General features: G+C 40.6%; 3 protein-coding genes across 8 annotated transcripts in view; 2 read left to right on the top strand and 1 right to left on the bottom strand.

The window, feature by feature from the left end:
* Positions 1-14249, bottom strand: part of Il18 (interleukin 18) — a 27540-nt gene extending 13291 nt beyond the window's left edge. For 2 of the 5 annotated variants that reach the window (XM_029543632.1, XM_021207590.2), the window contains exons 1-2: positions 13967-14249; positions 3102-3263 (exon numbers count right to left, since the gene is read on the bottom strand). Coding sequence is in view for 1 of the 5 variants with exons in the window: in XM_029543629.1 (XP_029399489.1) it covers positions 3102-3263; positions 6564-6582 (181 nt within the window). In the remaining 4 variants the exon portion in view is untranslated. Of the gene's footprint in view, positions 1-2477; positions 2530-3101; positions 3264-6563; positions 6638-12907; positions 13060-13966 lie in introns of those variants that run through there. The other 3 variants (XM_029543630.1, XM_029543629.1, XM_029543631.1) reach the window with 3 other exon arrangements.
* Positions 7641-11993, top strand: Tex12 (testis expressed 12). 2 transcript variants are annotated; one of them, XM_021207984.1, is made up of 5 exons: positions 7641-7734; positions 9561-9626; positions 10487-10598; positions 10685-10736; positions 11429-11772. In XM_021207984.1, exons 2-5 carry the CDS (start codon positions 9564-9566, stop codon positions 11571-11573), a joined length of 372 nt encoding a protein of 123 aa, XP_021063643.1. In that variant the 5' UTR covers positions 7641-7734; positions 9561-9563; the 3' UTR covers positions 11574-11772. The 2 variants fall into 2 exon arrangements, with proteins under 2 accessions (XP_021063643.1, XP_021063642.1); XM_021207983.1 differs by having other exon boundaries at positions 7650-7734; positions 9548-9626; positions 11429-11993.
* Positions 13804-27500, top strand: part of Bco2 (beta-carotene oxygenase 2) — a 24566-nt gene continuing 10869 nt past the window's right edge. Inside the window, exons 1-5 of the mRNA XM_021207866.2 lie at positions 13804-13918; positions 17309-17510; positions 24555-24766; positions 25136-25251; positions 26028-26130. Coding sequence (XP_021063525.1) covers positions 17347-17510; positions 24555-24766; positions 25136-25251; positions 26028-26130 — 595 coding nt within the window. The 5' untranslated portion in view covers positions 13804-13918; positions 17309-17346. The remainder of the gene's footprint in view (positions 13919-17308; positions 17511-24554; positions 24767-25135; positions 25252-26027; positions 26131-27500) is intronic.

Raw genomic sequence — 27500 nt, 5'->3', positions numbered from 1 at the left:
AAAAGAAAGAAGAGAAATGGATCTAATACTCTTCTGGTTTCCTAGTTAATTCTGTTCTCTGTATTTACTGACCATCTCACTCGCTGTGCTTCACTCCTGTTAGCTCTCAGTGGGTCAGGATGCCAAGTCTCATCTTCTTACTCCTCTTCCTGTTTTTTTTTTCCCCTCTGATTCGTTCTCGTGCATGTTTCTTTGCTTTCTCAATTCTAATCTATGAAATACAGTTCCCAGTGGGTAAGAATGCCTTGAACATTTTATCTAGTAATCTCTTGCACATGTTTGTGTGTGTAAATGTCCATGCATGCACATGTACGTGCATGTGTGTCTGTGAGTGTGCCCACACTCATATGTCAGAGGACAATTGTGGGTATTATTAAGTACTATCATCCTTTTAAAAAGTAAAGAAAAAATATTTTGTGTGTGTGTGTGTGTGTGTGTGTGTGTATGTGTGTCTAAGGTCAGAGGACAACTTGCAGAAGTCAGTTCTGGGGCCAGACTTGGTGGCAAACACTCATCCTCTGAGCCATCTTGCTGACCACACCCCAGTTTTTTGAGACTGGACCTCTCAGTGTTCTGGAACTTGCCTGCTGGCTAGACTGGATGGCTAGCAAGCTCCAAGGATCCACCCGTTTCTGTCATCCTGAGATTGGGAGTGCAAACTCTGCACAGCTTGGCTTGCTTGCTTTGTAAGCTTGCGTTTTGGAGATTGAATGCAGGCCCTTGAGTCCTTTTCCAACCTTGTCATCTGTCTAGCCTTCACCTAATGTTCTCAGAAAGAGCCTCCAGGAGTATATAGGAAAAATTAGGTCTTCAAAATAAAAAAGTTGTAGTATAAGCCTTTGAAAACTAGCTCACAGAGAGATGACAGAATATCATGATGAAAATTAGGTCACATGAGTTCCAATTTTGCCTGGGGCAAGTTACTTAATTTTGGGGGGTCTTAGTTTCCTCATTTGAAAAACAAGGAAGCTGAACGTGAAAAAAAGTAAGTTTTTTCCAGCCCCAGCATTCTGCAATTCTAGGCTAAAGTTAAAGTTGCCAGGAAAGCCTTTTATATGAGGCCAATGTCCTAGTAGCCACTTCCTCTTACAGTAGTTCTCAACCTGTGGGTCTCAACCCATTCGAGAGTTGAACCACCCTTTCAAAGGGGTCGCCTAAGACCACTGGCAAACATGGATATTTACATTACAATTCATAACAGTAGAAAACTACAGTTATGAAGTAACAATGAACATGATCTTATGGTTAGGGGTCACCACAATGTGAGGCGATATATTAAGGGGTCCCTCCCAGCTTTAAGAAGTTTGAGGACTACTGGAAGGCAACACACAACTACAGAATATTATTCACCCAGTAATTTAAAATTGCTATGAGTTTAAAAAAGTAATATTGTATTAAAAGTAAAATGCCTTGAACTTGAAAAGAGACTCTGATCCCATTTGTCCTGTCTGTGGAACTCCAGTTCTGTGGAATAGGTGTGATTAAATTTCCACAATCATGTGGGAAGTCATCTGGCTTCAGCAAGACCAATACTCAACATTTCGGTTCTTTTTTAAGAAAAACACCCTTACTGTAGCCAGCTGTAGCAGCACACACCTTTAATTCAAGCATCGTGACCTCTGTAAGAGGCCACCCTTGCCTACATAGAGAGCCAAAGCTATATACATAGTGAGGCCCTGTCTCAAACCAAACAAACAACCCAACCAACCAAACTAAACCAATCCAAAACGCGCGCGCGTGTGTGTGTGTGTGTGTGTGTGTGTGTGTGTGTGTGTGTGTAAGTCAGGGACATCTTCTATCTTTATAAGGGATCCATGCATGAATCTCAGGAAAGCAGGCATTGACACAGCACTTTTCCTGCTGAGCTATCTCACTGGCCAGGTGATATTTCAGTTTGGCATGTCAGTTAACCCTTGACAATTGCTCCATCTTACAAATGTATGTATTTGGGATGTAGAAGGGATAGGGATAGAACACAACAGGAAATTAGATCATTAATGACAGGCATACTTAATATAGGCTTGATTAAAAAAAAAAAAAAGGTTAAGTGCAGCTCACAGGCTTGGAATTCGTGTGTGTGAAAGAAGACTGGGTGTTCCATATTCCCTCCTCCTGTGTGGGAGGGGAACAGAGGTATGGTTGGGGTGGGGTGGGGTGGCAGGTGGAGCATTCTATCCTGAAGTGAGCAGGAGAAGATGGAAGGTTTTATGGGAGACCCAAACTGTGATGTTAACAGCAATGGAAAGGCACAGGCAGAGAGGAAGATATTCTGAAGGATCCTGGCATAGGATTTGGCCAGCTGAAAGCAGGCAGAAAGTAAAGAGATTAAGGATGTCTTAATTGGTTTTGTTATATGACTTCAAAATAGAAGATCATTTATTTATTCAGCCCTTCCCCTGAGAAATAAAGTCTTGCTGGGGAATCTTATCATGTTATCCAAGCACAGAGCAGCCCAAGTCTTATCACGTGGCGCTCACCGACTATCAGCTTCGCACAAGGGCTTGTTTGCTTTTTGAGAACTAGTTTGGATTTGAGGCTTCCTTGAAAGAAAAGCTTGATTCAGCGTTCCAAAGCAGAGGTTCTTAGTGATTCACAGAGTAGCCCAAGCTGTTTCTAGTCATCCTGGATGCTGTTTGCTTTGTAGATCTCCTGCTCTTACAAGTGGACAAGATAGTATTAGAGGCGAATTCTGTGTACCATTGCAACGGTCTGAAGACAAAGCGAGAAGAACCCTGCTTCCTTTCATTGGGATTTGCAAATATACAAAAGGCTATAAAATGTCCAGGATAGATGGCTGTCTTTAAAAATGTTATTTAAGAATATATGTGATATATTTACAAAAATCCCACTAGATAACTTTTTAAAATTTCTCAGCTTTACTTTCTAACACAGTGCATGACAATAGTATGGTAAGTAGCCAAGGGAAACAAAAGTTCTTCAGGGTCCTTAATAGTTTTCAAGAGAGAAAAGAGAATCTCTGTCCTGAGTTGACACTCTCCCACATCGAAAAAAGATAGAGAAAACCAACCTGCTGTCTGCTTCTGTCCGTTCTGTGATTACCGTCACGCCAGTGTGCCCGAATAAAGAGAGACACATCTTACCTGGGCCAAGAGGAAGTGATTTGGAAGATTCGAGGCGGCTTTCTTTTTCCTGATCCTGGAGGTTGCAGAAGATGTCAGTCCTGTCAGCAGCTGGAGCCAGCAGGCAGGAGTACAGAAAGCATGGATCCACAGAGAACCCCCACCAGGTCCAGCTCCCTGTGCCTGTGATACCAAGGCACAAGAATGAGGAAGAGGGCCGGCAAAGGGAGGAGACTGCCCCTGGCACGCCTCAGGCCCGCCTCCACATGGTGCCTGGTTTCCAGGACACAAGAAATTTGAAGAAAAATGTTAGAAAACACAGGCATTTCCTTTATGGTAAATGTTACTATTCAGTGAACCATCTCTTCTGTAAAAGCTGGGACCATGCCTCTTTCAGAAAGTCAGGCGAGTACAGTGTAAGAAAACGAACTGGCTTGGTTGGTTAGAGCATCCTTTCTCATAGCAGCTTGTAGGTTTTGAGGCTCTTGCACACTTCAGCATGAAATTTTTTTTTTAGCTAAAACCACTGAACAAGTCATACTGTAGTAATTTTTATACTATAGCCATTATATATAAAATATATTATGGGGGGAGGGAATAAAATAACTTTTGTATAGTACTTTCTTTCTTCCTCTTTAAGGTCTTATTCAGGATTCTACTTTCCCAGGCTCAACACGGTGTCACATGACACTTTCTAGAAGCTCTTCAGATTTACTTCTCAGTGGCCTGGAAACAGCCCCATTTTGTAAAGTTTTCCCACTACCATGAGATAACTACAGTGTTATAATCTATAGCATTATACTTTTTCCTTTGTGTGTGTGTGTGTGTGTGTGTGTGTGTGTGTGTGTGTGTGTGTATGTGGGTGTGAGGGAGTTGTACATTCAAGTAGAGGCAGAGACCAATTTCAAGTGTTGTTCTCAGAACTATCCATAATGGGTTTTTGAGACAGAGTCTCTCCCTAGGATGTAGAGTTCACATGATTTGGCTAGCTAAGCAGATGAACTAGTGAGACCCAGGGAGCTGACTATCACTGCCACCCAGTGCTGGGATTACAAGTGTGTGACATTTAAAGAATTGTTTTCTTTTCTCTGTCTGTCTCTGTCTCTCTGTGTGTGTGTGTGTATGTGTGTGTGGAGGGTTTGCATGTGCCATGGTACATATACGGAGGTCAGAGGAGAACTTGCAGGAGTAGATTTGCTCCTTACAGCATGTGTGCCCCAGGGACTGAACTTGGGCTGTTAGGCTTGGCAGGAAGTGGCTTTACGTGTCGAGCCATCTCACTGGCCCTATGCCAGGCATTATTATTTATTAGTTGTATGCAGGTCATACTTGTGTGGCTAGAACTTTACTAGCTGAGTTCTCTCCTCAGCCCCACCATCAGAACTTTTTTGAATAAGAAACTTGACTAAAAGCTGGACACAGTAGCTTTAGCATCTAATCCCAGTGTACTTAGAGGAAATGAGAAGTGGAGACAGGAGGAGCCCCAGAAGCCCCAGGGCTGGGTAGCCTGGGTTATGCAGAGGCAAAGACATCCTAGGCTTCCCCTTGCTGCCACATGCATATTGTAGCACTGGAACATCTGCAGGCTCCCCTCTCCTAACACAGACTCAAAACAGATATTCCTAGAATAATGGCAAATTTCTGACTTAAAATATATGAAATATGATTATTTTTAAGGCTCTTCTTTAACTCATTGATATAGTCTTCCAACCAACTCATTGATATAGAATTCTAAAGTGTTATTTCGAAAGAACTGAGTATAAATATAGCCTTGAAATAATAGCAATATTTCTTTTCTTTTCTCTTTTCTTTTCTTTTCTCTTCTTTCCCTACCCCCTCTCTCTTTTGAGATGGGGTTTCTACGTGTAGCCCTGGCTGTCCTAGAACTCACTCTGTAGACCAGGCTGACCTCGAACTCAGAAATCCACCTGCCTCTGCCTCCCAAGTGCTGGGATTAAAGGCATGCACCATCACTGCCCAGCTAATAGCAATATTTCTTAGGGACTTTTTTTTTAACTTGTACACAGCTAAATTGTTGCTTTGTTAGCAATGGAATTAGCAAAGTGGGGTTTTTTGTTTGTTTGTTTTTTGCCAGTACAGAAGTTGTATGAGAGCTTCTAAAGTTAGCAAATAAAATGCTGTGTAAGAAGGTAGTTTTGAAGTTTTGTCTTTTTTTTTTAAAAGCAGGGTACAGTTTTCATTTCCTAAAGTCATAAAAACATCATGTCCATAGCTATGATTACAGAGGAAGTGTGTAGTGAGATGGCTGGAGGGGCTTGGTGAGATGGATTACCAGAAGGAAAACTAACATTTTAAAGAATGTGGTAGAAACACCAGTGTGACTGAGTTTGAAATAGCAACTTTTCATTCTCCAGGTGATCCAAAAGACTGAATGAAGTAGAGTCACACAGAATGATCAGAAGTGTTAGCCCAGCTGTAGAGCATTCAGCTAGTAAGAAAAAGGCTTTGGGTCCAATCTCCAGCACACACAACCACAGATCAGAAGCAGATGCCAGAAAGCTTCTTCTAGCTCTAGGGATGTACAGTAACAATTTGTACATTTCTGTTATGGGACTTTGATACATGGTTTTTTCTTTTTCTATGATATAGAATAAGCTATACGTTTCTGTTCCCTGTGTATTTTATAGACTTGTTGACAGTCATTGGAAGACACTAAGGCACTGGCTAACCATAACCCTCCATACCCTTTCATATTCATTTATCATACAATGAAGGTAACATTAAAACAAAAAAATATGTTTTAGTCTGGTAAAAATTTATGCACTAGGTCTTTTTTCTTTGAAATATTTTAAGAACCAAATAGATAATTATCTGTTTAGATATATTACAATATGAAGATAATAATACAACATCACCCAGACTTTTTGATTTAATGGACTTTAAAAAATAACCGTGCTAATGATTAATAATATAGAATAGTTAAGACCGAAGCAAGAAGATTATACATTTCAGTCTACCCTGGATTAGAAAGCATGGCTGCCTCCAAAACACACAAGAAAACAAAACAAAACAAAATAAATACTGGTGGAGAACTTTATATTTGCTAAGTATAAAGTTAAATATAAATATAAAGCTAAAATATAAAGCTAAAAAATGTTAAATCCTTACATTTTCATGTTTATACAAAAATAGAGTAGAAAAGCCATAGTCTTCAAATGGATTCTTCTAAGGGATCAAAAAAAAAAAAAAAACTTTGATAAGATCTCATGTTTTCCAGGATAGCCTCAAAAGTAGCAAATGATGACCTTAAACTTATTCTCTAGTCTCCACCCCCCTAGTGCTGAAATTACATGGTTTATGCACTGGTTTATGGGTGCTGGAGAATGAACCCAAGACCAGGAAAGTCCTGTAAAATGACCATAATCAACTTTATGAAAAATGTATAACTCTTTCCCATTATCATACTACACATAGTAAAAATTTCAACACAGATAATAAACTTTCAAGTACCCTGCCACCTACCATATTGAGCAGGGGACATTCTAGTTGGGCCAATGCTCTATATCTCTGCTCACTTCCCAGCCTTGATGCTAACCTTTAAATAAACAAAAGGAAAAAAACAAAAACCAAAGCCCCACATGTTAAACAACAAACTTCTTTTTTTAATGTTTTTTTATATTAGATATTTTCTTTATTTACATTTCAAATGCTATCCCAAAAGTTCCCTATACCCTCCCCCCGGCCCCTGCTCCCCTACCCACTCACTCCCACTTCTTGGCCCTAGCATTCCCCTGTGCTGGGTCATATAAAGTTTGCAAGACCAAGGGGCCTCTCTTCCCAATGACGGCCGATTAGGCCATCATCTGCTACATATGCAGCTAGAGACATGAGCTCAGGGGGTACTGGTCAGTTCATATTAACAACAAACTTCTAAAATGTAAAAGTATGCGCCCAGAGTTCCTGGAGGCATGCCATTCACCTTTGTTTTATGAGGCAATACACTTGGTTCTGCACCAGGTCGACTAACTGGAAAGAGTTTAGGAAGTCTGTGAAACTGCAGGTCAAAGTCGGGGTGTGACAGTGCCCAATAAAAGTAAAGTCACGAGCGTATGATCCATGCGAGTTACTAAATACTTTCTGAAGGCTAATTAGGTCTGACAAATTAACTGAGTTTTTTTTTTTTTTTTTTAATTCATAAACTATTTTCTTTAAGGGTGTGACTTGGGGAGTTTGGTAGCACCAAGGACAAAGAGGGACACTGCCAGAGCATGTAGGCTGGAGGAACCGGCTGAGTCCAAGCATGTTCCTTCCTGCGAGCAGCCGGTGGGAAATATTTCATGCTCATCTGCTGAGATTCCTGGCCCAGGCCCAGGCCCCGCCTCCCAGAGCAACACTCCTCTCCTTCCCAGAGACCAGCTTTGATGCTCACTCTAACTTCTCCACAGTGTGGGAAGGGACCCTTAGGGTTTCTCGAAGATTCCAAGTCGGGAGGAAAAAGGCGGGAACTAAAGGGAAGCGCGGCTGCAGGTTGATCAGCCCGCGAGGCTGTCACGTGGCTCTCACGCGCTGCCTGCTGGGAGCCGCGCACTCGCACTCGGCGCCTGCGCAGAGGGGCGTGAAGCCCTCACGCGCGTGCTGTGGCTCTGAGGCGGCAGGTTGTGGCCGAATCTCCGATAGCGAGTGGGGCCAGAGGGTGAGCACGCGTGCATGCGTGCACTACGGACGGGGACGTGGCGAGTGTGAAAGAAAGCAGTGAGTGGGGATGCGAGCAGCCTCTCCGGGCCTGGGGCCTGGCGTGGGGTCGCAGATGTGAGGGAGGTGAGAGGAAGAGGCGGGAAATGGCGTCAAGAGACAGTATGCCAGGCGTCCCAGCACTCGGGGGCACAGGGACAGGAGGATTGCCGCGAGTTAGAATCCAGCCTCGGCTACCCAGGGAGTCCCAGGCTAGCTTGCTTTGTGTGGCGAGTCTCAGTCCCAGAAATCCCGAAGCCGAACCAACTACTGCCGCAGGGGGGAAAAAAAAGCAAAACAGCGAACTGTTGCACAGGGCGATGCTTCTGATGGCCGCGGTCGCAGGGCACTGATGTCTTCACAGGGTGAGGACGAGCCTGTTAACGCAGACTCAAGACTATCCAGGAGTCTTAAATTAGGACAGAAACCACTTTTACAAATAACAGAATTACGTAATTATAGAAGTTTTATCGGATGTGTGTATATGTTCTGTTAGTTTAAAATAGGAAAGAAGAAGAAGAGAAGGGAAAACTAAAAGAGGAAGTTCTTTTCCTTGGATTGGTGTCTCTGAAATTTATTTTCTACTCTTTAGGAACAGTGCATTCATATATATATATATATATATACATATATATATATATGTATATATATGTATATATATGTGTGTGTATATACACACATGCATACACATATACACACACACACTTTGGCTTAGTACTGTGAAGATAATGGTAGGCATGCAGAAGTACTGTGCAGTATTTAGAAACATCTTTATAATCTGTGGTTGCTTTTGTTTCCATCATATGCATTATATATATATATATATNTGTNTATATATATATATATATATATATACACACACACACACACACACACTCTATATACTCAGACTCTCTACAGTTATCTAACTCATGGTGTTTAAAAGTAACAGAGCTGGGTATGTAGGAAATGCCTTTAATCTCAGCACTCAGGAGGCAGAGGCAAGTGAATCTCCTGAGTTTGAGGCTAGCCTGGTCTACAGAGTGAGTTCCAGGATAGCCAGGGCTACACAAAGAAGAAACCCTGTCTAACCTCCATGTCAGAAAGAAAGAAAGAAAGAAAGAAAGAAAATGTAAATAGTTCTTCAACTCTAAGGTGTAGAGTCCATGCTTTTAAGTTCCAATGTCTTTTCGTGTTTGAACCTTAATTGTTCAGATTCCTAGGACAGTAGCTTCAGAATTTATGGCAAAGCAGTTTGATGGCATGTTAAGGTAAGGGTAGAACAATAGAAACAATCTCTGACTAGAAGAATGAAGAGGTCTTGTTTCTGGGATAGACCAGTTTTGTTTAAATGTGGTCAGCCATCTCTGCCTATTTCTTTTGGAAAGAAGGAAGAACAGAAAGAGGGGAGCTCTAGCCTCTAATTTTAACATTAAAAATGTATAAAGATAGAAGAATCTTAAATGTTCTAAGTGCTGAGACAAGATAGACTTGCCAATGAGGTTAGTTGAGCTCCTTTTATATAGGCTGGTAGTTGAAAATTGTATAGTTAGTAAGTTGGTTTCAGATGATGGAGGACCTTGGATGCTATGTGATGAAACTTGAGTTTACTGAACCAGAGGGTTTTCGAACAAAGAGTTTTGAGAGGTAGGATAAATTAGAGAGGGGAGAAATTAATTTTAGGAGGCACACCAGGGAGAGCAGAAATTAATAACAGAAGTGGGGAAAGGACACAAAAGAAGAGAACTGTAGTGTTGATTTAATACTTATATTTGGGATTTCTCTAAACGTTATAGTTTGTGTCTCCAGAGAATGATGGCAAACCACCTTGTAAAACCCGACTCTAGAAACTGCAAGAGGGCAAGAGAATCGGAAGTAAGTTTTATGCCCCTGGAGCCTCTTACTGTATTTTATCTATTTCTGAAGTTTGTTTTCCACAAGAAAGTGCCATCGATGAGTAGAATTTAGAGTTCTCACAGCCTCAGAGGTAGGGTTGTCCTAGCAGGAACTATGTTGATTCCATTTAACTTTTTCACTAAGAACAGACCTTTAACAGTCTACATGGGGATTTCTTCTTGGTAGTGTATGGCCTTAAATGTAACCGGAGTGGGTCCATATCTTTTTAGTACATGGAACTTTACATGCATAATTATTTGCTAAGATGAGTAAAATTCTTATAGGCAGGTCTGGGAATTGTACTCAGATCTTCAGATTTTAGGGTAAGTGCTTTTGTTCACTGTTGAGCTATCTGCCAGTCTATATTGCAAAATTGTGCAACCATTTGGCTGTTGTTTAAATTACAGTTATCATATTATTATAATATTCACTGGTGCAAGATACAAGGCCTTTTTTATTAAGTTAATAGTCATTATCAAAATCTAAATGAAATTTAGCATTTGAGCAAGATGTCTCTTATGTTTAAAGGATTCTTTGATGATAAACATTTAAATTACTGGTATGCATCTCTAGTATTTTTTTCCTTGGTACTTTTCTTTTCCAGTGGTGGAATCTAGTCCAGTGCTTGGCTTCTGAACTAGCTCTCAACCCCAAACATAGAGTTTCATTTTTAATTCTGAAGTACTGGGGGTTGAACCTACAGCCATAAGTGTGCTAGACAAACACTGTTATACAAAACCATGTCCCCAGCCCTTCTGAAAAATGTTCAGTTTGCTTTTTAAATAGAATGTATGTGTCTTAAAAATCTTACCATTGATCTATTTCCTTTCTTTTTTTAGCCTCAGGTGTCTGATAGTCCACAGGTATCCTCTCTTGGAAAATCAGAGTCATCTCTCTCTGAGTCTTCTGGACTCTTTTATAAAGAGGAAGCTCTGGAGAAGGATTTGAGCGGTGATGTATAAACAGTGCTTATTTTATGTATATTGATTGTTTCACACAGAAGATAGATTTTACAACATACTCCATTTTTTGAACAGATATGAGCAAAGAAATTAATCTGATGTTGTCTACATATGCAAAGATTTTAAGGCAAGTAATTATGGTATTTTTAAAGTTTTTTTTGTTGTTGTTGTGGTGGTGAGAAAACCCTTTTTCCTGAAAACTTAATAGTGAAAAATGTACCTAAAAATTTGAAGTTTTACAATTCTGTCTCAATTCCTTACAATAGATGCATTGGTTATTTTAAGGGAGTAATCCCTAACTTGTTCCAACTTCATTTCTAGTGCTAATACCAGAGTTGATATATCTTGGTCTCTAGATGATAGTGTTTTCTATATTTTATACAGATATCTCTTTGGGACTGCTATTATTTGGTGAAATTAATGAGGTTAGAGTAAAAATACATATTTCATATATTTATATTTTATCACTATATATTTGAAGGCTGAATCTAAATATTGGTCTGAGAATATGAAGTATTATAAGGTGCTTTATAAGCTACTTGATAGTTACTATACCTGAATAATAGTTTAATTTTAATAATTTATGTAATTTGTTATTAGAGTTATAGAGCATAAGATACACTTTGTGTGTTTTAAATAATTCAAAATATTTTCTAGACGGCTTTAACTTATCCTGAAGAATATAAGTAAATTAATGGGGCTCTCTTGTGGACAAAGCCATGAAAATGAAATAGCTAACAGATAAAGCTTAAAGAATATGACATTGATGATGTGTCTAGACTTCATAACTTGTTTTAATATCAACTTTCCCCCTATTAGTGAAAGAGCAGCAGTAGATGCATCTTACATCGATGAGATAGATGGACTCTTCAAAGAAGCCAATATTATTGAAAACTTTCTAGTACAAAAAAGAGAGTTCCTGAAGCAGAGGTTTACAGTGATTGCCAACACCCTGCACAAGTAATGTGCCTATGGCAGCTGAAAGTTGTTCCTGTTACTGCTGTGTTCTTCTTGCTAGAGAAAACATGCATTAAACTGTAACTTTTTCTAAATTTAAAAGGGGTTTTAAGATAGATATTAATATGAAGTATGTAATATTTCTTTTGAGGGTCAGATATTTGGCACATTATATAAAAATGTAAATTAAAAATTATATGCATGTTCTTTTTTTTATCATTTACTCCTAAATTGTTTAGTCCTTCTTAAACTATGAAAGAGGACTCTGTTAATTTGATTATGCTTAACAATATTTGTTTAAATAGCAGATGATGTTTGAGATAGTTTTAAAATGTTTTTCTTGACCAGGATTATAAAAGAACATTAAAACATTAAAGGAATTTTGTCCAGTTTTTTAACATATAATAAAATATAACAGTGTGCTACTGCTATTTAATATTTCCATTTGATTATTTTTACTTTTAGCCATTATATTTGACTAATAAAAATTTGGCTTAAAATATTTTCTTATGATAAAAATAAAAACTGGAAGTTACTGTAACCTGGCTATTTCTTTATTTTTTAAGTGTCGTGCTATATGGAATCCAGGTGAATTCATGGTATACCTGCCTCAACCTCCCTAGTATCAACAGTAAGATTATATACCACCAAGTATGGCTGTAAAGTGGCTTTTTACCTATTAACCACATTGATTTGACATTGATGAGTGTCTAGACTTCATAACTTGTTTATGAATTATATAAAGTTTATGAATTATATTTAGAAGCTTTAGCTAGAGTGGATGATATGGAAATTAGTAATGTGGAACTCAGGAGATCATGGCTTAAACATGGCTTCGGCAGGCCACTCCAATCTTATGATAATATGAAGTTGAATTTGGTCTAGAGAAGTGGTTCTCAGCCTTCCAAATGCTGCAACTCTTCATTACATTTCCTCATGTTGTTGTGACTCCCAACATAAAATTATTTTTATTTTTGATTCATAACTAATTTTGCTACTATTATGAATCATGATGTAAATATCAGTGTTTCCTGATTGTCTTAGGAGACTCCTGTGAAAGGGTTGTCTGAGCCCAAAGGAGTCATGATCCACAGGTTTGAGAAATGCTGTACTAGAGGATCTCTTATCAGATGAAAAATTCCTGCTTTGATTCAAATAAAGTACAGTTATGATTTTATTCAAAATAATCTATATAATATATAGCTATATTAGTTGGATCCAAAAAAAAATCTATGTCCACTTTTTATCATATAGACAATTTGGTCTTTTCTGTATATTTTCTAACATAACATAGGGTACCACAAGGAATTTGTATTTTTAAATTAGGCAGTATCTTTTTACCTGGATGCTTGTAAACTTATAAATTTTCATTCTATCAAGTTACACGTTTGTTTGAGGCAGGATCTATGTAACCCTGGATGGCCTAGAACTCACTATGTAGACCAGGCTGTCGTCCTTGAGCTCTCAGAGTTCCAGCTACTCTGCATAGATTGCTGGAATTAAAAGGAAAAAACAATAAGACAGGAATGGGGTGCTGAATCTTGTTTTTTGTTATTTTTGCTTCCTAGCAGTGTTTGTTATTTAGCTTCTCAAAGATATTTGTTAAAGTAATAAAATTATGCATTGTGATATGTATTTATGGTCTCCTGTCTGTGCTTTATTGTAGGAGAATGCTTTTCATAAAACTAATGAATATCACCTATAATTTTAGCACTCAGGAGGCAGAGGCAGGTGGATCTCAGTGAGTTTGAGGTCAGCCTGGTCTACAAAGAGAGCTCCTGGACAGCCAGGACTACACAGAAAGACCCTGTCTTGAAAACCCAGCCCAACCCAAATTAAACCAAAAACAATGCCCCCCCCAAAACCCCTAATGAATGTAAAAGAAAAGGGATGAGAAGAAAGGGAAAAGGGTGAGCTATTGCCTGCCAGTCTAAATTGAGACTTCATTTTGTCTGAATCATTCAGAGGAGAGTTGCTCAATGAACCCCTGAATCTGGTTCCATGGACTTAACTGCAGGTCGGGGCAAATTCCAATAAGGGATGGTTAAGGAGGGAGGCTGCTATTGGTCCAATTTTAATGTCAAAGATTAGAGTTGGTTAGGACACTTGCCATAGAACTGAGACTAAGTTAGTGTCTTGAGGCCCCGCCCCTCCTTTTCCCGCCCCTCCAGTCCCATTCGATCTCAGAACCAAGGACAACCCAGGCTCATTATTTACTTAATAAGGCCAGTGGCTGCAGATTTGGAAATCTCAAGACCTGAGTTAAATACTATTTCTCAACTGTTTCTGCGCTTCCTCAGCAGCCTTCCTGACGCTGCAGGGTTCTTCCTGTGGCAGTGTACCATCGCCCAGGTAGGGGACTTCCCCCTCTACCCGTTCCTTTCCTGGTCCACTTCTTACCAGTCTGCAGTTGGACTGCTGTGCCTGGGGCCTGAGGATTAATTATAGCAAGCTTCTGAAGCCTCTATGTGATGCAGGCAGCACGCCACCGCCACTGTGAAGTGAAAGCAAGCTTGGTTTACCAACCACAGGATTGGTGTACTCATTGTTGTGGGAACAGCCAGTGTTCAGTCAGCTAATGTGATGCACTGGGGAAGGATTCAGTCCAGAGATCTGATTTGTCCTGGATGCCTCAAAGGGGTTTTCTCTATCCTGAGTTTTCCCAACTAAAAACCACTGCGTTGTATTCTGATGCAAATGTTTGGTTCTCCTATTTGCATTCTGGGGAACTGTCTCAAACCCTGTGGTTTTTTGTTCTGTAGCTTTCTATTATAGTTACTACTTCAAAGATTTATTTTTCAGTGATTGGTTAATATAGAACTGCCAGAAATGGCACCAATATGCACATTAATTATAAAGTTATTTAACCACTTAGTGCTGTTTAGTATGTAAGTCAGCATGTTAGGTGCTAGGAGCAGAGAAGTATAGCTAGACTTTGTATTCAAAGAATAGTGCTAGGAGAGGTTGAAAGTGCACTGGCCTTTATCATACAAGACAGCAAGATAAGGGCCACCAGAAAGCTATCCAAAGTTATGGGGAAGAAATGGGAATTCGGTGCTTAAGAAGCAGGTGACCCGGAAATTGGAACTTGAAGGTCGAGTTGCATGCAAGTTTCATCTGAAGGAGATGAGAAATATCCTAGGTGAAGAGAATAGAATGGTCATGAGACTAGGGAGCAATCCACCCAGGCTGGAGTGAACAGCTAGGGTGGACTGAGGCCATACAAGGTCTTTAAGTGCCTTGCCTGCTCAGGTAGTTTCAACAATTACAAGTGATTTGTGAGTCGTGGAGGAATGAATGATGCAGCCAGATACACATGTAGGATATTGAATGTTCACATTATTGCACTGGTGGAAAAGCATCTTCCCTGCTCATCCAGATAAATAAGGATCTCTAGACCTGATGAGCTATTTAGAGCTGGAGGCAATTGTCTGAGGTCTCTAACCCTTAAGATTGTCCAGTAGCTCCAGGAACTCACCTCACTAAGTTTCTCTTTCCAGACTCCAACTGAGAGGCTGCCAAGAGTCAAGGGCCTGAGTTAGGCAGTAGGAAGTGACACATAGGAAGGAGAAGTTGAGGTACCAGGGCTGAGGAAGATGGGCTTAGTATAGGAAAAAATGTGTAGCCCCAGGGGAGAGGCTGATGAAAATAGAGTTACCCATGCAGAATTTTGCGCCTGGGAAATTTATACGTAAGCCACAAAAGTCATCTTTTTTCAAATTTCCCCTACTGGCCTGTGCCACTGGGGTCAGAAGAACTGTGTTGTAAGGAGAGTGAGCACAATGAATTCAGTGCCCACAGAGAGACTGAAGCGAGATGTTTGCTGGTGGAAGAGCTGATTCAGAAGAGGAGATAAAGAGTTGAGAGTCAGGTCAGAAGACATGACTGGAGAACTTAAGAATCAAGATGAGATTACTAAGGGCCAATGTTGAAATTAAAGGGTAAAGGTCCAAGGTTATACTTTGACATTTCCATGGCGATAAGAGGTCAGTAGAGGAGATTAACATTTGCTAAGTATCATTGCATTTCATTACGATGGGAGGGCTGAGTAGGAATCATTAACCTCTCTTAACCCTTATTTTATCTTCGATAAAACTTCAGGTTTGGCAGTATTAAGATGTTTGCCTAAAGTTACCAGCTAATGAATAAAGAAGCTGACAGGAAGCAATATAGTTAGGGAAGCCGTATAGTTAAATGGAAGCAAAGTTAAAAGAGCAATTAAATGTTAGAATAGCTTATCTCCCAAGCTAAGAATGGAAACAGGCATAAAGAGGCGGTGGCAGCCATATCAAGTACTACATATAAAAAGTTTGAGTGTACTAGTGTTAGTAACATGGAGCATGGAGCAGACAGAGATGTAAATATAATCTTACATGAAGATGCCATAGAGATGGCTCAGTGATTAAGAACACTGGCTGCTGTTCTCAATGATTCGGGTTTCATTCCCAGCATGCACATGGTAGCTTACAACCATTCTTAATGCCAGTGTCCCGGAATCCAACACCCACTTCTGACCTCTGAGGGTACCAGGCATACACATGGTGCAAAGACATAAAACATAAAGTATTTATAATTCACGTGTCTCTAGTTGGACTGTTCAGTTTCACTCTATGTAAAATAGGTAATCTACATTTCATCAGGGAGTCTTAATCTAAAGGGAGAAGAAGATAAACTCACCACTGTTTACAAAAGAAGAGTAAAGAAAGTCTAGATTTCTCTTTGCTTTTTTTCAAAGCATTTTCTTAAGACCTCTGATACCACCTATCATTCCTGCTTTTTGCTTCCTGCTTGTCTTACCCCAGAGACAATATATTAGGTATGGAGTAGAGTCTGGGAGTCTAGGAATTCGGATTTCAGCTCCTGTACCAGAGAATAATGAACTGTGTGCCACAACTGCTGGACATTCTTCTCATATGGCTTTATTTTTCAGTGTTGGAATCCAGCACAGGGCCTGTGGGTGTTGGAGAAGCACTTTACCTCGGATCTACATCTTCAGCTATAATTTTCTTAGGGAGAGGCTTTGGGGAGGGCATTAGGGTGAAATGAATGTCATTTGGGAAAACAAAGAGCATGAGCCTGACTAAATTGTCATATTTAGGGAAATAAAAGGTCCCACATACTGTAAATTTAATATTTCAAAGAAATTGGATCATAGACTGTAAAATAAATTGCAAAAGGAACATAGATCTCATGTCTTGTGATAAGTTGACCTGTTAATTTTTCTAGTCTAGACTCGTATATCACTAATAACTTCTGTGAAATAAAGGATTGTAGCCAAAGTTACAAGTAACTTTGTTCTAACTAAAGTTATATTTGACCACACATTTCTGCGTCCCTTCTCGTGAAGTCTTTTAAGTATGAAGTAACAGGGATGATGTTTAGCTCCTGATTATAGGACAGGATTTTACTCTTGCGGCTAAGGATTGGTATGGTTCAGAATGGAGAATCCATGCTGGTACCTTGAGAATGAGAAAGAGGAGAGAGGAGCTTGGAGACTATGCAATTTAGGGTCACACTTCCCTCAAACTTCCATTTCATAGAATTGTCTGTGAGGGAACAAGCATGTTAACTGGAGATCCTGTAACAGTGTGTGTGTGTGTGTGTGTGTGTGTGTGCATGTATGCATGAGTGTGTATGCACATGTGTGTATGTATATGTGTGTACTTGTTTGTGTGTGTGCATACATGCATGTTTTTTTGGCTATGTGTGTACATGTATGTACTTTTTGCTTCTCTTTTACAGTTTTGAAGGAGTACGTGGGGAATACTCACCAGGAAACCATGTTGGGGCCGAAGCAGAGTCTGCCATGCATTGCCCCGCTGCTGACCACGGTGGAGGAGACTCTGAGCACCGTCTCTGCTCGGGTCCGAGGACACATTCCTGAATGGCTTAATGGCTATCTACTTCGAGTTGGACCTGGGAAGTTTGAGTTTGGGAAGGATAGGTAAGCCTAGATTTTAGAGAACAGTGTGGGCTTCATGATGTGGTTTGAGTCTATAGAACGTGCATTCGCTCCCGTTCATCTCCGAGATGACTACTGGAACTCTTTCCCTTTGGATACAGATAAGGAAATTGTTGCCTAGAGGAGGAAAAAAGTATTCTTTAAAGCAATTTTTCTTCCTCACTCGCAGTTCATGTTGTGAATTTGAAGTTCTCTTTGGGTTTATGGTCCCAAGGGAGCCATGCAAGAATCTCTGATACTACTGAGACATTTCACCACAAGGTCCTGAAGGAAGGTGCCCTTCCTTCTACCTCTTCCTCTACCACCCTGACTCTCCCTGTCACAGGTTCTCTTTGAGGTTTTCCTTTTCTGTGTTCAGTATCCTGGATGCTTTCTTACCTGTCTTCCCTAATGTCCCGGGACTGGTTTTTGTCCTCACTTCAACTCAAATCTCACTTTCCTGTGACTTTTCCTGTGACTTCTTATTCTAAAACCACCAAGGTTGGTTGCATTGACAGTTTTCTGCATTGCCAAGATGCAGGAAAAGAAAGGGTTTTGGCGCTGGCAAAACCCCTATTGCCAGTGCTCATCCCCTTGGTTTGTTTATTTTTTTTTAAAAATTGCCCATTTATCATTTATTTTATTTTTTATGGGTGTTTTGCCCAATTTTAAGTATACATATCATGGATATGCCTGGTACTGCAGAGATCATAAGAGGGTGCTGGATCCCCAGCAACTGGAGCTATGGATGATTGTGAGCCACCATGTAGGTGCAGGGAACGGAACCTATGTCCTCTGTAAGAGCAACAAGAACTATGAACTGCTGAGGCATCTCTCCAGCCTTGTTTGCTTTTCTCTGTCTATGTCTGTTAGCTGTGTTCCTCCACTAGGATGTAAATTCCATGAGGGCAGAGAAGCTTCCAGATTTATCCAAATGTTCCCAATATCTTGAAGAGTAGCCTGCACTTAGCTAACAATAAGTAGCTACAATGGGTGAAAACCCAAACGGTCTTTAGGATACCATTTCTTGGTGTATATAAGAGGGATATGAAGTGATGGGAAGAGATGGCTAGGAGATAGTCTGCTCGGTAATGCTTTTAAATGTTAGATAATTTTTGTATGAAAAAAATGTCAACTATAGTAAAGTTTTTGGGGTAGAGTGGAGACCGGCAAGCACTACCTAACTGCAATCACCTTTAGCAACGTAAGGCCACTCCCTGCTGGTCTTCTCCACTATTGCTGTAGACTTATTATTTTTTTTTTAAAGCTTCAGTCATCTTGGGGCATGAAGAGATGGCACAGTGGTTTATAGCACTTGTTGCTGTTGCAGAAGACCTGAGTTCAAGTCCCAGCACCCACAGGGTAACTTACAACCATCTCTAACTTCAGTTCCAGTGGATGAAACTCTCTTTTGACCTCCCCAGGCATCATCAGGCATACATATGTGGTGCACGTATGTTCATGAAAGCAATAAAATACACGTAAAATAAAAAAAATCAAAACCAAATTCAATGAGAAAAGATTACAATCATCAGTAGATTTTTCTGTTCTGCTTTTTAAAAATTTTTGCTATCACAGCAGCAAGATAGCTCAGTGAGTAAAGGTGTTTGCTAACAAGCCCGGGGAGCTGATATGCATGCACACACACATACACACACACACTTAAAAACTCACACTGTCATACCCTTAGGTTGCTACAAAATAGGGAGATCAGTTTTTTATGAGTTGATGATATTCCAGGGCTTATTATCTTTTAAAAATTGAGCAATATATGCTTACCATAAGCTTACTGTCATAACTACCAAGAAGGGTACAGTTTGGTGGCATTTTGAGTCCATTCGACCTGTTGTGCCACCATCATTACAACCATCATTTCATTTTACAGAACTGAACACTGCACCTTAAGAATTAATACCTTGCTTTCTTCCCTTGCCCCAACAAGTACCATTCTCCTTTGTGAGCTACACCAGAGGCTGTGCCCAGATGTCACATCCCATCATGCCTCTCCATCTGTTTTTTGGAACTAGGCCAAGGACCAAGAGAAAGAGACATTCTCAGGATTTTTGTTTGTTTGTTTGTTTTTGTTTTTCAAGTCAGGGTTTCTCTGTATAGCCCTGGCTGTCCTGGCCCTCACTTTGTAGACCAGGCTGGCCTTGAACTCAGAAATCTGCCTGCCTCTGCCTCCCAAGTGCTGGGATTAAAGGCATGTGCCACCACGCCCAGCTCTCAGGATATTTTTAAGATGTATATTTCATAACTGCATATATTTTAACTTGCGGAGCCTGGTATCCACTGAATGGTATACATGTGTGAAGTGCGGGGGAGCAGGCTGAGGCAAGAGGCCTTTAAGGAATTACTTTAGTAAGTGAGTATTACTTTAGTAATCCTAAATGAATATTACTTTAGTAATACTCATTACTTATCAGTGAGTGGATATCATGTGTGTTCTTTTGTGATTGGGCTACCTCACTCAGGATGATATCCTCCAGATACATCCATTTGCCTAAGAACTTCATAAATTCATTGTTTTTAATAGCCGAGTAGCACTCCATTGTGTAAATGTACCACATTTTCTATATCCATTCCTCTGTTGAGGGACATCTGGGGTTCTTTCCAGCTTCTGGCTATTATAAATAAGGCTGCTATGAACATAGTGGAGCATGTGAAGCTCAGAATACCCAAGATACAATTCACAAACCACATGAAACTGAAGAAGAAGGAAGACCAAAGTGTGGTTACTTTGATTCTTCTTAGAAGGGAGATCAAAATACCCATAGAAGAAGTTACAGAGACAAAAAGTGTGGAGTAGAGACTGAAGAAATAACCATCCAGAGACTGCCCTGCCTGGGGATCCATCCCACATACAATCTCCAAACCCAGACACTATTGTGGATGCCAACAAGTGCTTGCTGACAGGAACCTGATATAGCTCTCTCCTGAGAGGCTCTGCCAGTGCCTGACAAATACAGAGGTGGATGTTCACAGCCATCTATTGGACTGAGCACAGGGTTCCCAATATAGGAGCTAGAGAAAGGACCTAAGGAGCTGAAGGGGTTTGCAGCCCCTTAGGAGGAAAAACAATATGAAGTAACCAGTAATCCCAGAGTTCCCAGGGACTGAACCATCAACCAAAGAAAACACATAGTGAGACTCATGGCTCTAGGTGCATATGTAGCTAGGATGGCCTAGTCATAAATCAATGGGAGGAGAGGCCCTTGGTCCTGTGAAGGCTCTATGCCCCAGAGTAGGGGAATGCCAGGGCCAGGAAGCTGGAGTGGGTGGGTTGGTGAGCAGGGGAAGGGAAAGGAGTTGGGGGAGGGGGTTTTCAGAGGTGAAACCAGGAACAGGGATGACATTTGAAGTGTAAATAAAGAAAATATCCAATAAGCAAAAAAAAAAAAAAAAAAAAAAAAAGGAGTTTCTTTAGAAGTCTGATTGCAGTGGGTGGGGAGGAGCATAGAGGCCTAGGGAGAGATTCAAAGTGGAGGAAAATCAAAGTGCACAAATCCATAGATAACATAGTGGGGAAAAAGTAGTAAAGCACAGATACACAAACACAAGAGAACAGAGAAGTAGCCATTGAAACTGAAAAAAAAAACTGTAAGAGATTTATAGGTCCCAATGCAAATACATTTGAAAACCTTGAATAACTTTCTAGGGAATATGAATTACTAGAATGGATAGAGATGGAAAGTTTAAGCAGAGTGACTTTTGGCAGATGAAATAGAGACACTTATTAAGTATATATATGTATATATTAAGTATATATATTAAGTATATATATTAAGTATATATATATATATATATATACTTAGAGATGAAAGACACATTTGGACAGATGGAAAACCCACCTCTTGTTCTTGAACAGAAGGACGGCACTTTAAAGGCACATTTCCCATTTCTTATAGCTACAATATGATATTAGTAAAAAATTCCAACAAGCTATTTACAGGAAATTAGTTATTATTGAAGTTCATATGAGAAATAAATATGCAAGAGTTATCAAGAACACAGGAAAATGAAAATTATTAGGGTTCTATAAGACATTAACAGCATTGTAAATCCTCTACAATTGACACATTATGACAGTGGTTCATGAACAGGGGAACAGGTAACAGAAGAGGAAACCCAGAAACTGAACTTACCAAGCTAGGCATCTGATAAAGATGGTATCCGAAATCACGGGACTAAGAGGGACATTTTTCTTCTTTCCCTACACTAATAAAAAATGTGGCACAATTTAAGCATGTGAAAGCTACACCTTAACCATTTTAACTGTACAGTTCAGTAGTGAAAGGTCAGCCATTTTAACTGTACAGTTCAGTAGTGTCATGTGTAGTCACATGGTGAAACATTTTCAGAATTTTCTCATCTTGCAAAATTGGAACTAACCAGTTAAACAGCAATTTGTCCCATTCTCCAAGTCCATTAACAAACCTCAGTCCTGTTTTTGTAAACTTGGAATAGTTCATTCTAAATTTAAAATACATGTACTAAGTGTGTGTGTGTGTGTGTGTGTGTGTGTGTGTACACTCACATGCCACCACATGCATGTGGAGTTCAGAGGACAGCTTTCAGGAGTCCTCTGGCTATATGGAGTCTGGGATAAATTCAGATCATCAGACTTGGCAGTTTCTTGTCTCTCACCTACCTTGAAGCCTTATATCAGTAGATCATACAGTGTCTGTTCTTTTATGACTAGCTTATTTTACTTAGCACAGTGATCCTCAAGGTTCATCTGTGTTGTGACATATGACAGGGTTTCCTCCCTTTTCAATGGTGGATAATAACATAGAGTGTATTGTAGAGGAGATAAAATTTCTTCTCATCCCCTTGGTCTTCACTAGACCCAAGAATTAAATCAACAATTGGGAGAATTAATAGTGAAAAAAATCATACAACTTATGTTTGCTAGTGTTTGTATGTACTTGGGAACCCATGTAAGAAAGACTCATTAAGTGTGTACTGGCCTAAAATCTAATGAGTGGGAGGCTGGGGCAGGGAGATCACTTGTGTGAAGTTAGCTTCATCTACATAGCAAGTTCAAGGCCAGCCTGGGTTGTGTAGTGAGACCCTGTAACAAACATGCAAACAACATGTGCGCGCGTGCGTGTGCGCGTGCACACACACACACACACACACACACACACACACACCCAAGAGAAGGGGGGTGGGGGAAGGGAGAGGGAGGGAGGAGGAGAGGGAGGGAGGCAGGCAGAGGATCTGAAGAATCACTTGGTGGTAAAGCCTGTGTAGTAGTTGGACCAAGAGAAGTAAATTTTAAGAATGTGACATGGGTGGGAGCCAGGATAATTAATCATGGGATAGGGACTGTCACGTGAGTGTTTGTTTAGCGAGGTTAGACTGCTTTCTTTTCGCTTCTACTCTGTCTCCAGGCACAGAGGCAACTGTCTTCCTTCTGATACAGGAAGGCTGTTGTTCGTGAGGGGGGTTTTCATTTTTCTTTTCTTGGTTTTTCGAGACAGGTTTCCTCTTTGTGGTCAGTCCTGGCTGTCCTGGAACTGGCTTTGTTGACCAGGCTGTCCGAGAACTCAGAGATTTCGGCTGCCTCTGCCTCTGTGAGATCAAAGGCGTGTTCCACCAAAGCCCACCACACTAAGGAGTTTCACTTCTCACTTTTGGAGAGGAAATGGAATGTCACGGAGCTCACCTTGCAGCTGCTAATCTTCAAGTGTTTCAGACTCAGAGGAGCGTCTTGAAGTGGCGTATTTTGGGGTGACATGCATGAACCTCCACAGTTGGTTCAGTTTTAGGCATCAGTAGATACGTCTAACTGCTTCTGTCTTTTGGCTCTTGTGAGTAATGTTGACTGGAGCCTGGGTGAACAGAGACCAGCCCCAACTTCAGGAGCCATTGTCTTTTCTGACAATGTTAGCCTTCCTTGCTCATGCTGACAGCATCAAGCTTTTGAGATAGGGTGGCTTCAGATTTGCAATCCTCCTGCATCCACTTCTCGGGTGTTGAGATCACAGATATGTATCAATACACTCACTGGCTGTGGTAACCATTTTTTTTCTCTCCTGAAACAAGGCTACAATTTTTATTTTATTTTTTGCTGACAGGCTTTTTGATGTTCCATGCTCTAGTTTTCATTTTCACCTGTGTTATGGCATACGTGTGGGGGTCAGAGGACAGCATGCAGGAATCTGTTCTCTCCTTTCATCCCATGTTCTCTCCTTTCTGGGCATCGAGTTCAGGTCACCAGGCTTGGTGGCAAGCACCTTTACTGTCTTGCTAACTGCTCTCTATCACTTTATTAGGCAATTTTTTTGTATAATCATATGGGCTGAATGATAGTGCAAAGAAGAAAACAGAAGAAAATTTATAGTAAACAGAAAATGTAATGCATTTAAGATATGAGGGTAAATGTTTCGCTTTAGGAACGCATTCTGATTTGGGAAATGCCAAGTTTTTTCTGTCCTCTTAGTCACAGGGAAAAGAACAGACTTATCTTAGGGCTTATCATGGTAGGCGTTTACTTGCGCCCATTGGAAAGTGAGATTTCTTTTTCTTTTTCTTTTCTTTTTTTTTAAATTCACCTTACATCCCTATTATAGCCCCCTCTTCTCCTTCCAGTACCACCATTACAAATTCCTCCCCTATTATCCCCTCCCCTTCTCCTCAGAGAAGAGGAAGCCCTACTCAGGGACCACACCACCCTGGGACATCTAGTCCCAGCAGAACTAAACACATGCTTTCCCACTGAGGCCCCACAAGACAGTTCAGGTAGGGGAAGGGGATCCAATGGCAGGCCACAGAGTCAGAGACAGCCCATGGGAGATTTTTGAAAGGAGTTATAGGTCATAAGGTAAGGGTCAGGAGGATGCAAGTTGCTCTTCCCGTTGTAGCCCAGGGAATTGAGAACACTATCATTCCATAATTTCAAGTTCTCCGAGAGTGTGGGTGGCTCTGGGGACACTTGCATCTACTATCTTTATATTTGGATGGCAGAAATATCCCTCCACTCATTTTGGCCCATCTTTTCTTACTCCTAAGTGAACTCCCATTCCTTCCTCCCGTTTGCAGATACAATCATTGGTTTGATGGAATGGCTTTGCTTCACCAGTTCAGAATGGAGAGGGGCACAGTGACATACAAAAGCAAGTTTCTACAGAGTGATACATACAAGGCCAACAGTGATGGAGATAGAATTTTGATCTCAGAATTTGGCACGCTGGCCCTTCCTGACCCATGCAAGAGCATCTTTGAACGTTTCATGTCAAGGTTTGAGCCACCTAGTAAGTAGCCCTTAAAACGACAGGGATCATTCTTTGAATAAGTATCTATACAAATAGAAATCTTGAAAAATATACATTTTAAAAGATATATTTTTGTTTATGTTTATGTGTCTGTGATAGGTGCCCGTGCAGGCCAGAAGAGGGTGTTGAATCCCATGGAGCTGGTGTTACAGTGGTTGTGAGCTGCTCTGTGTGGGTGCTAGGAACCGAACTCAGGTCCTCTGGAAGAGCAATATGTGCTCTTAAGTTTAGAGACATTTCTCCAACCCTTGAAAAATACACAGTGTGTGTGTGTGTGTGTGTGTTTGTATGTTCATATGGGGGGGGTTAGACACTGGAATTTTCTCAATGTCTACTACCTGGTTTCAGCTATGACTGACAACACCAACGTCAACTTTGTACAGTACAAAGGTGATTACTACATGAGCACAGAGACCAATTTTATGAATAAGGTGGACATTGAAACGCTGGGAAGGACAGAAAAGGTAACATGTAGGCCCGAAGTGAATAAAATAGATCCTAATTTTCTTTCTATTCAGAGAACCTTGTAGAATCTAGACAGCTAAAGGAGTCAGAGGTTCATCCCCACCAAACAAAGGCATCCATTAATTTAGGTTACCATCACCCTGTACCAGGATTATAATGGGTTGTGGGGTTGGTTTTCCACAAGGACCTGATGTAAGGAACATAGCCCTGAGAGGCTCGCAATCTTTCTAGGCATAGTGACTGTCAGACTAGAGTTGTATAGACCCGTGTTGCCTTGAAACATCAAGTAATAACATTTAAGGACAATTTTGTTTTTGATACAGTATCTTGCTCTGTAGTTCAGCTTGGCTTGGAATTTACCATGTACTTTAGGCCAGCTTTGAATTTGTGACCCTCCTGCCTCAGTCTCTCAAGGTCTGGGATTACAGGTGTGTCCTACCACCTCAGTGTAAAATGTTGATTTTATTTTTGATTTTAATTGTTATGCTTATTTTGAGCTTTGCTGTGATATTAGATAAACTCATACAGATTATTTATTTATTTATTTATTTATTTATTTATTTTGGTGGCGGCTGTGGCACTGCTGGTTTTTATCGTTTCGACTTTTCATCTGTTTCTTTGTCCTTAGTAGGAAAAGTGATTAGATTTCTCCAAGGTTTCTCAGATCATATGTACTTTCAACATAGATGACATGCTTCTGTGATCTATGCTACTTTATGCTATTAAAGATCTATTGTGTAACATTTACAACTCTCACGTGGCCTTAAACCTGCAGGTGGACTGGAGCAAATTCATTGCTGTGAATGGAGCGACTGCACATCCTCACTATGACCCAGATGGGACAGCATACAATATGGGGAACAGCTATGGTCCAGGAGGTGAGGTGAAGGTGGAGGTGTTTTTAGATATAACTAGGAGTAAACTGTTTTCCAAGGCTCTATTATGTTTAAAAATATAGGCATGAAGGCATCAGAAAGCAGCCTCCGAAGAGGCATTACTGAAGATAAAATACATGATTTATCATGGAGTCCGTTTTGTAGTCCTTTTGTACCTATGCTTAGCAACTGATTTCCTATGACTTTTTCAGTGTTAACTTACATCTTTATGTACCATTATGATTTGGGGTATACATTGTAGGCATTTTTAGCACAGATCTCTTGGATATGAACTTTAATTGTAGAAGCGAGAAATGTAAAATGCTACAGGGAAGACATATCGGGAGAGCCCACTGTCCATCACATAGGAGACACTAACTACAGACAATGTCCAGGGCACAGCTGGATGGCGTTCACACCTCTACACCATAACATTGCTGGTCATCGACACACTCCCCAAACTGCTGCCCATCTGCTGCAGAACATTCCAGTAGCTAGTAATTACAGCTAATGTTTATTCAGTACCTAAGATGGGCTAGGGATAAGCAGATTTCTCCGTGTTCCCTTCTTTAGTCCATACACACTGACTCTCTGTGTTTTCGTCTTTGACCTGTACACATCCACTCTTGAAGGCCCTGTTATCATCACCTCTGTTTTACAGATGAGGCAGTGAACTCCCAGGATGTTTAAGTCATTTGACTGAGCCAGTTTCCATGTCTCTGAAGCTAGACCCGAAACCAGGCCCGATGTTACACGCAAAGGCTTGCCCTGAGTCACTCTATTAGATCATTTAATTAGTTTTGCATCACCAAGTCCAGAAGGCTCTGTTGATATATTTAACATCCAGTCTCCACCCAGTCACCATTCTTCCTCTACTTGCTCAGGGCTTTGAAACTTACACACCCACTCTCTTAGGGAAGGCAAATTTGGGTTTCTGTCTTTGAGAACATGTGTTTCTGAACAAGAGTGTGTTGGCTGGGGGTATTAGATATTTAGGGCTGTCTGTCTTGACTAGGAGTCAGACTGTTGTCTCCAGCCAATGAAACCCGTGCAATGGTTGTGTTATAGCTTTGGTGAGTAGTTAGATGGCTTTGCGGGTTGCTCTTCTGTGCGTCTATATCCACACACATGAAGGTATATGAGAATGAATGCTGCAGTTTTAGTTTTTATTAACTTAGGAATGGATAGGATGTCCTTTCACCCAGCTTGTTTTCTTTACTTTCAGAAGAGGACTGATTCTTGAAAACGGTTTCAGGAAACAGCAGAGGTCCTCCTTGACTGAACAGTTCAATGCGGAAAGTGGCTCAGGAGAGTGGCTCAGCAGAGTGGCTCAGGAGAGTGGCTCAGCAGAGTGGCTCAGGAGAGTGGCTCAG

The sequence above is a fragment of the Mus pahari genome, chromosome 10 (genome assembly GCF_900095145.1).
Source record: "Mus pahari chromosome 10, PAHARI_EIJ_v1.1, whole genome shotgun sequence".
NCBI classification, from domain to species: domain Eukaryota; kingdom Metazoa; phylum Chordata; class Mammalia; order Rodentia; family Muridae; genus Mus; species Mus pahari.
The sequence above is the reverse complement of the archived record's forward strand: the minus strand, read 5'-3'. Positions and strand labels throughout refer to the sequence as shown.

What these genes read in the sequence shown, in the direction of transcription:
- Tex12 (XM_021207983.1), top strand. Translation starts at nt 9,564, where the DNA reads ATGATGGCAAACCACCTTGTAAAACCCGACTCTAGAAACTGCAAGAGG. An exon ending in TCTGGAGAAGGATTTGAGCG is followed by an intron (nt 10,599 to 10,684) that starts GTGATGTATAAA and finishes TTTTTTGAACAG; the next exon opens with ATATGAGCAAAGAAATTAAT. An exon ending in ACATATGCAAAGATTTTAAG is followed by an intron (nt 10,737 to 11,428) that starts GCAAGTAATTAT and finishes TCCCCCTATTAG; the next exon opens with TGAAAGAGCAGCAGTAGATG.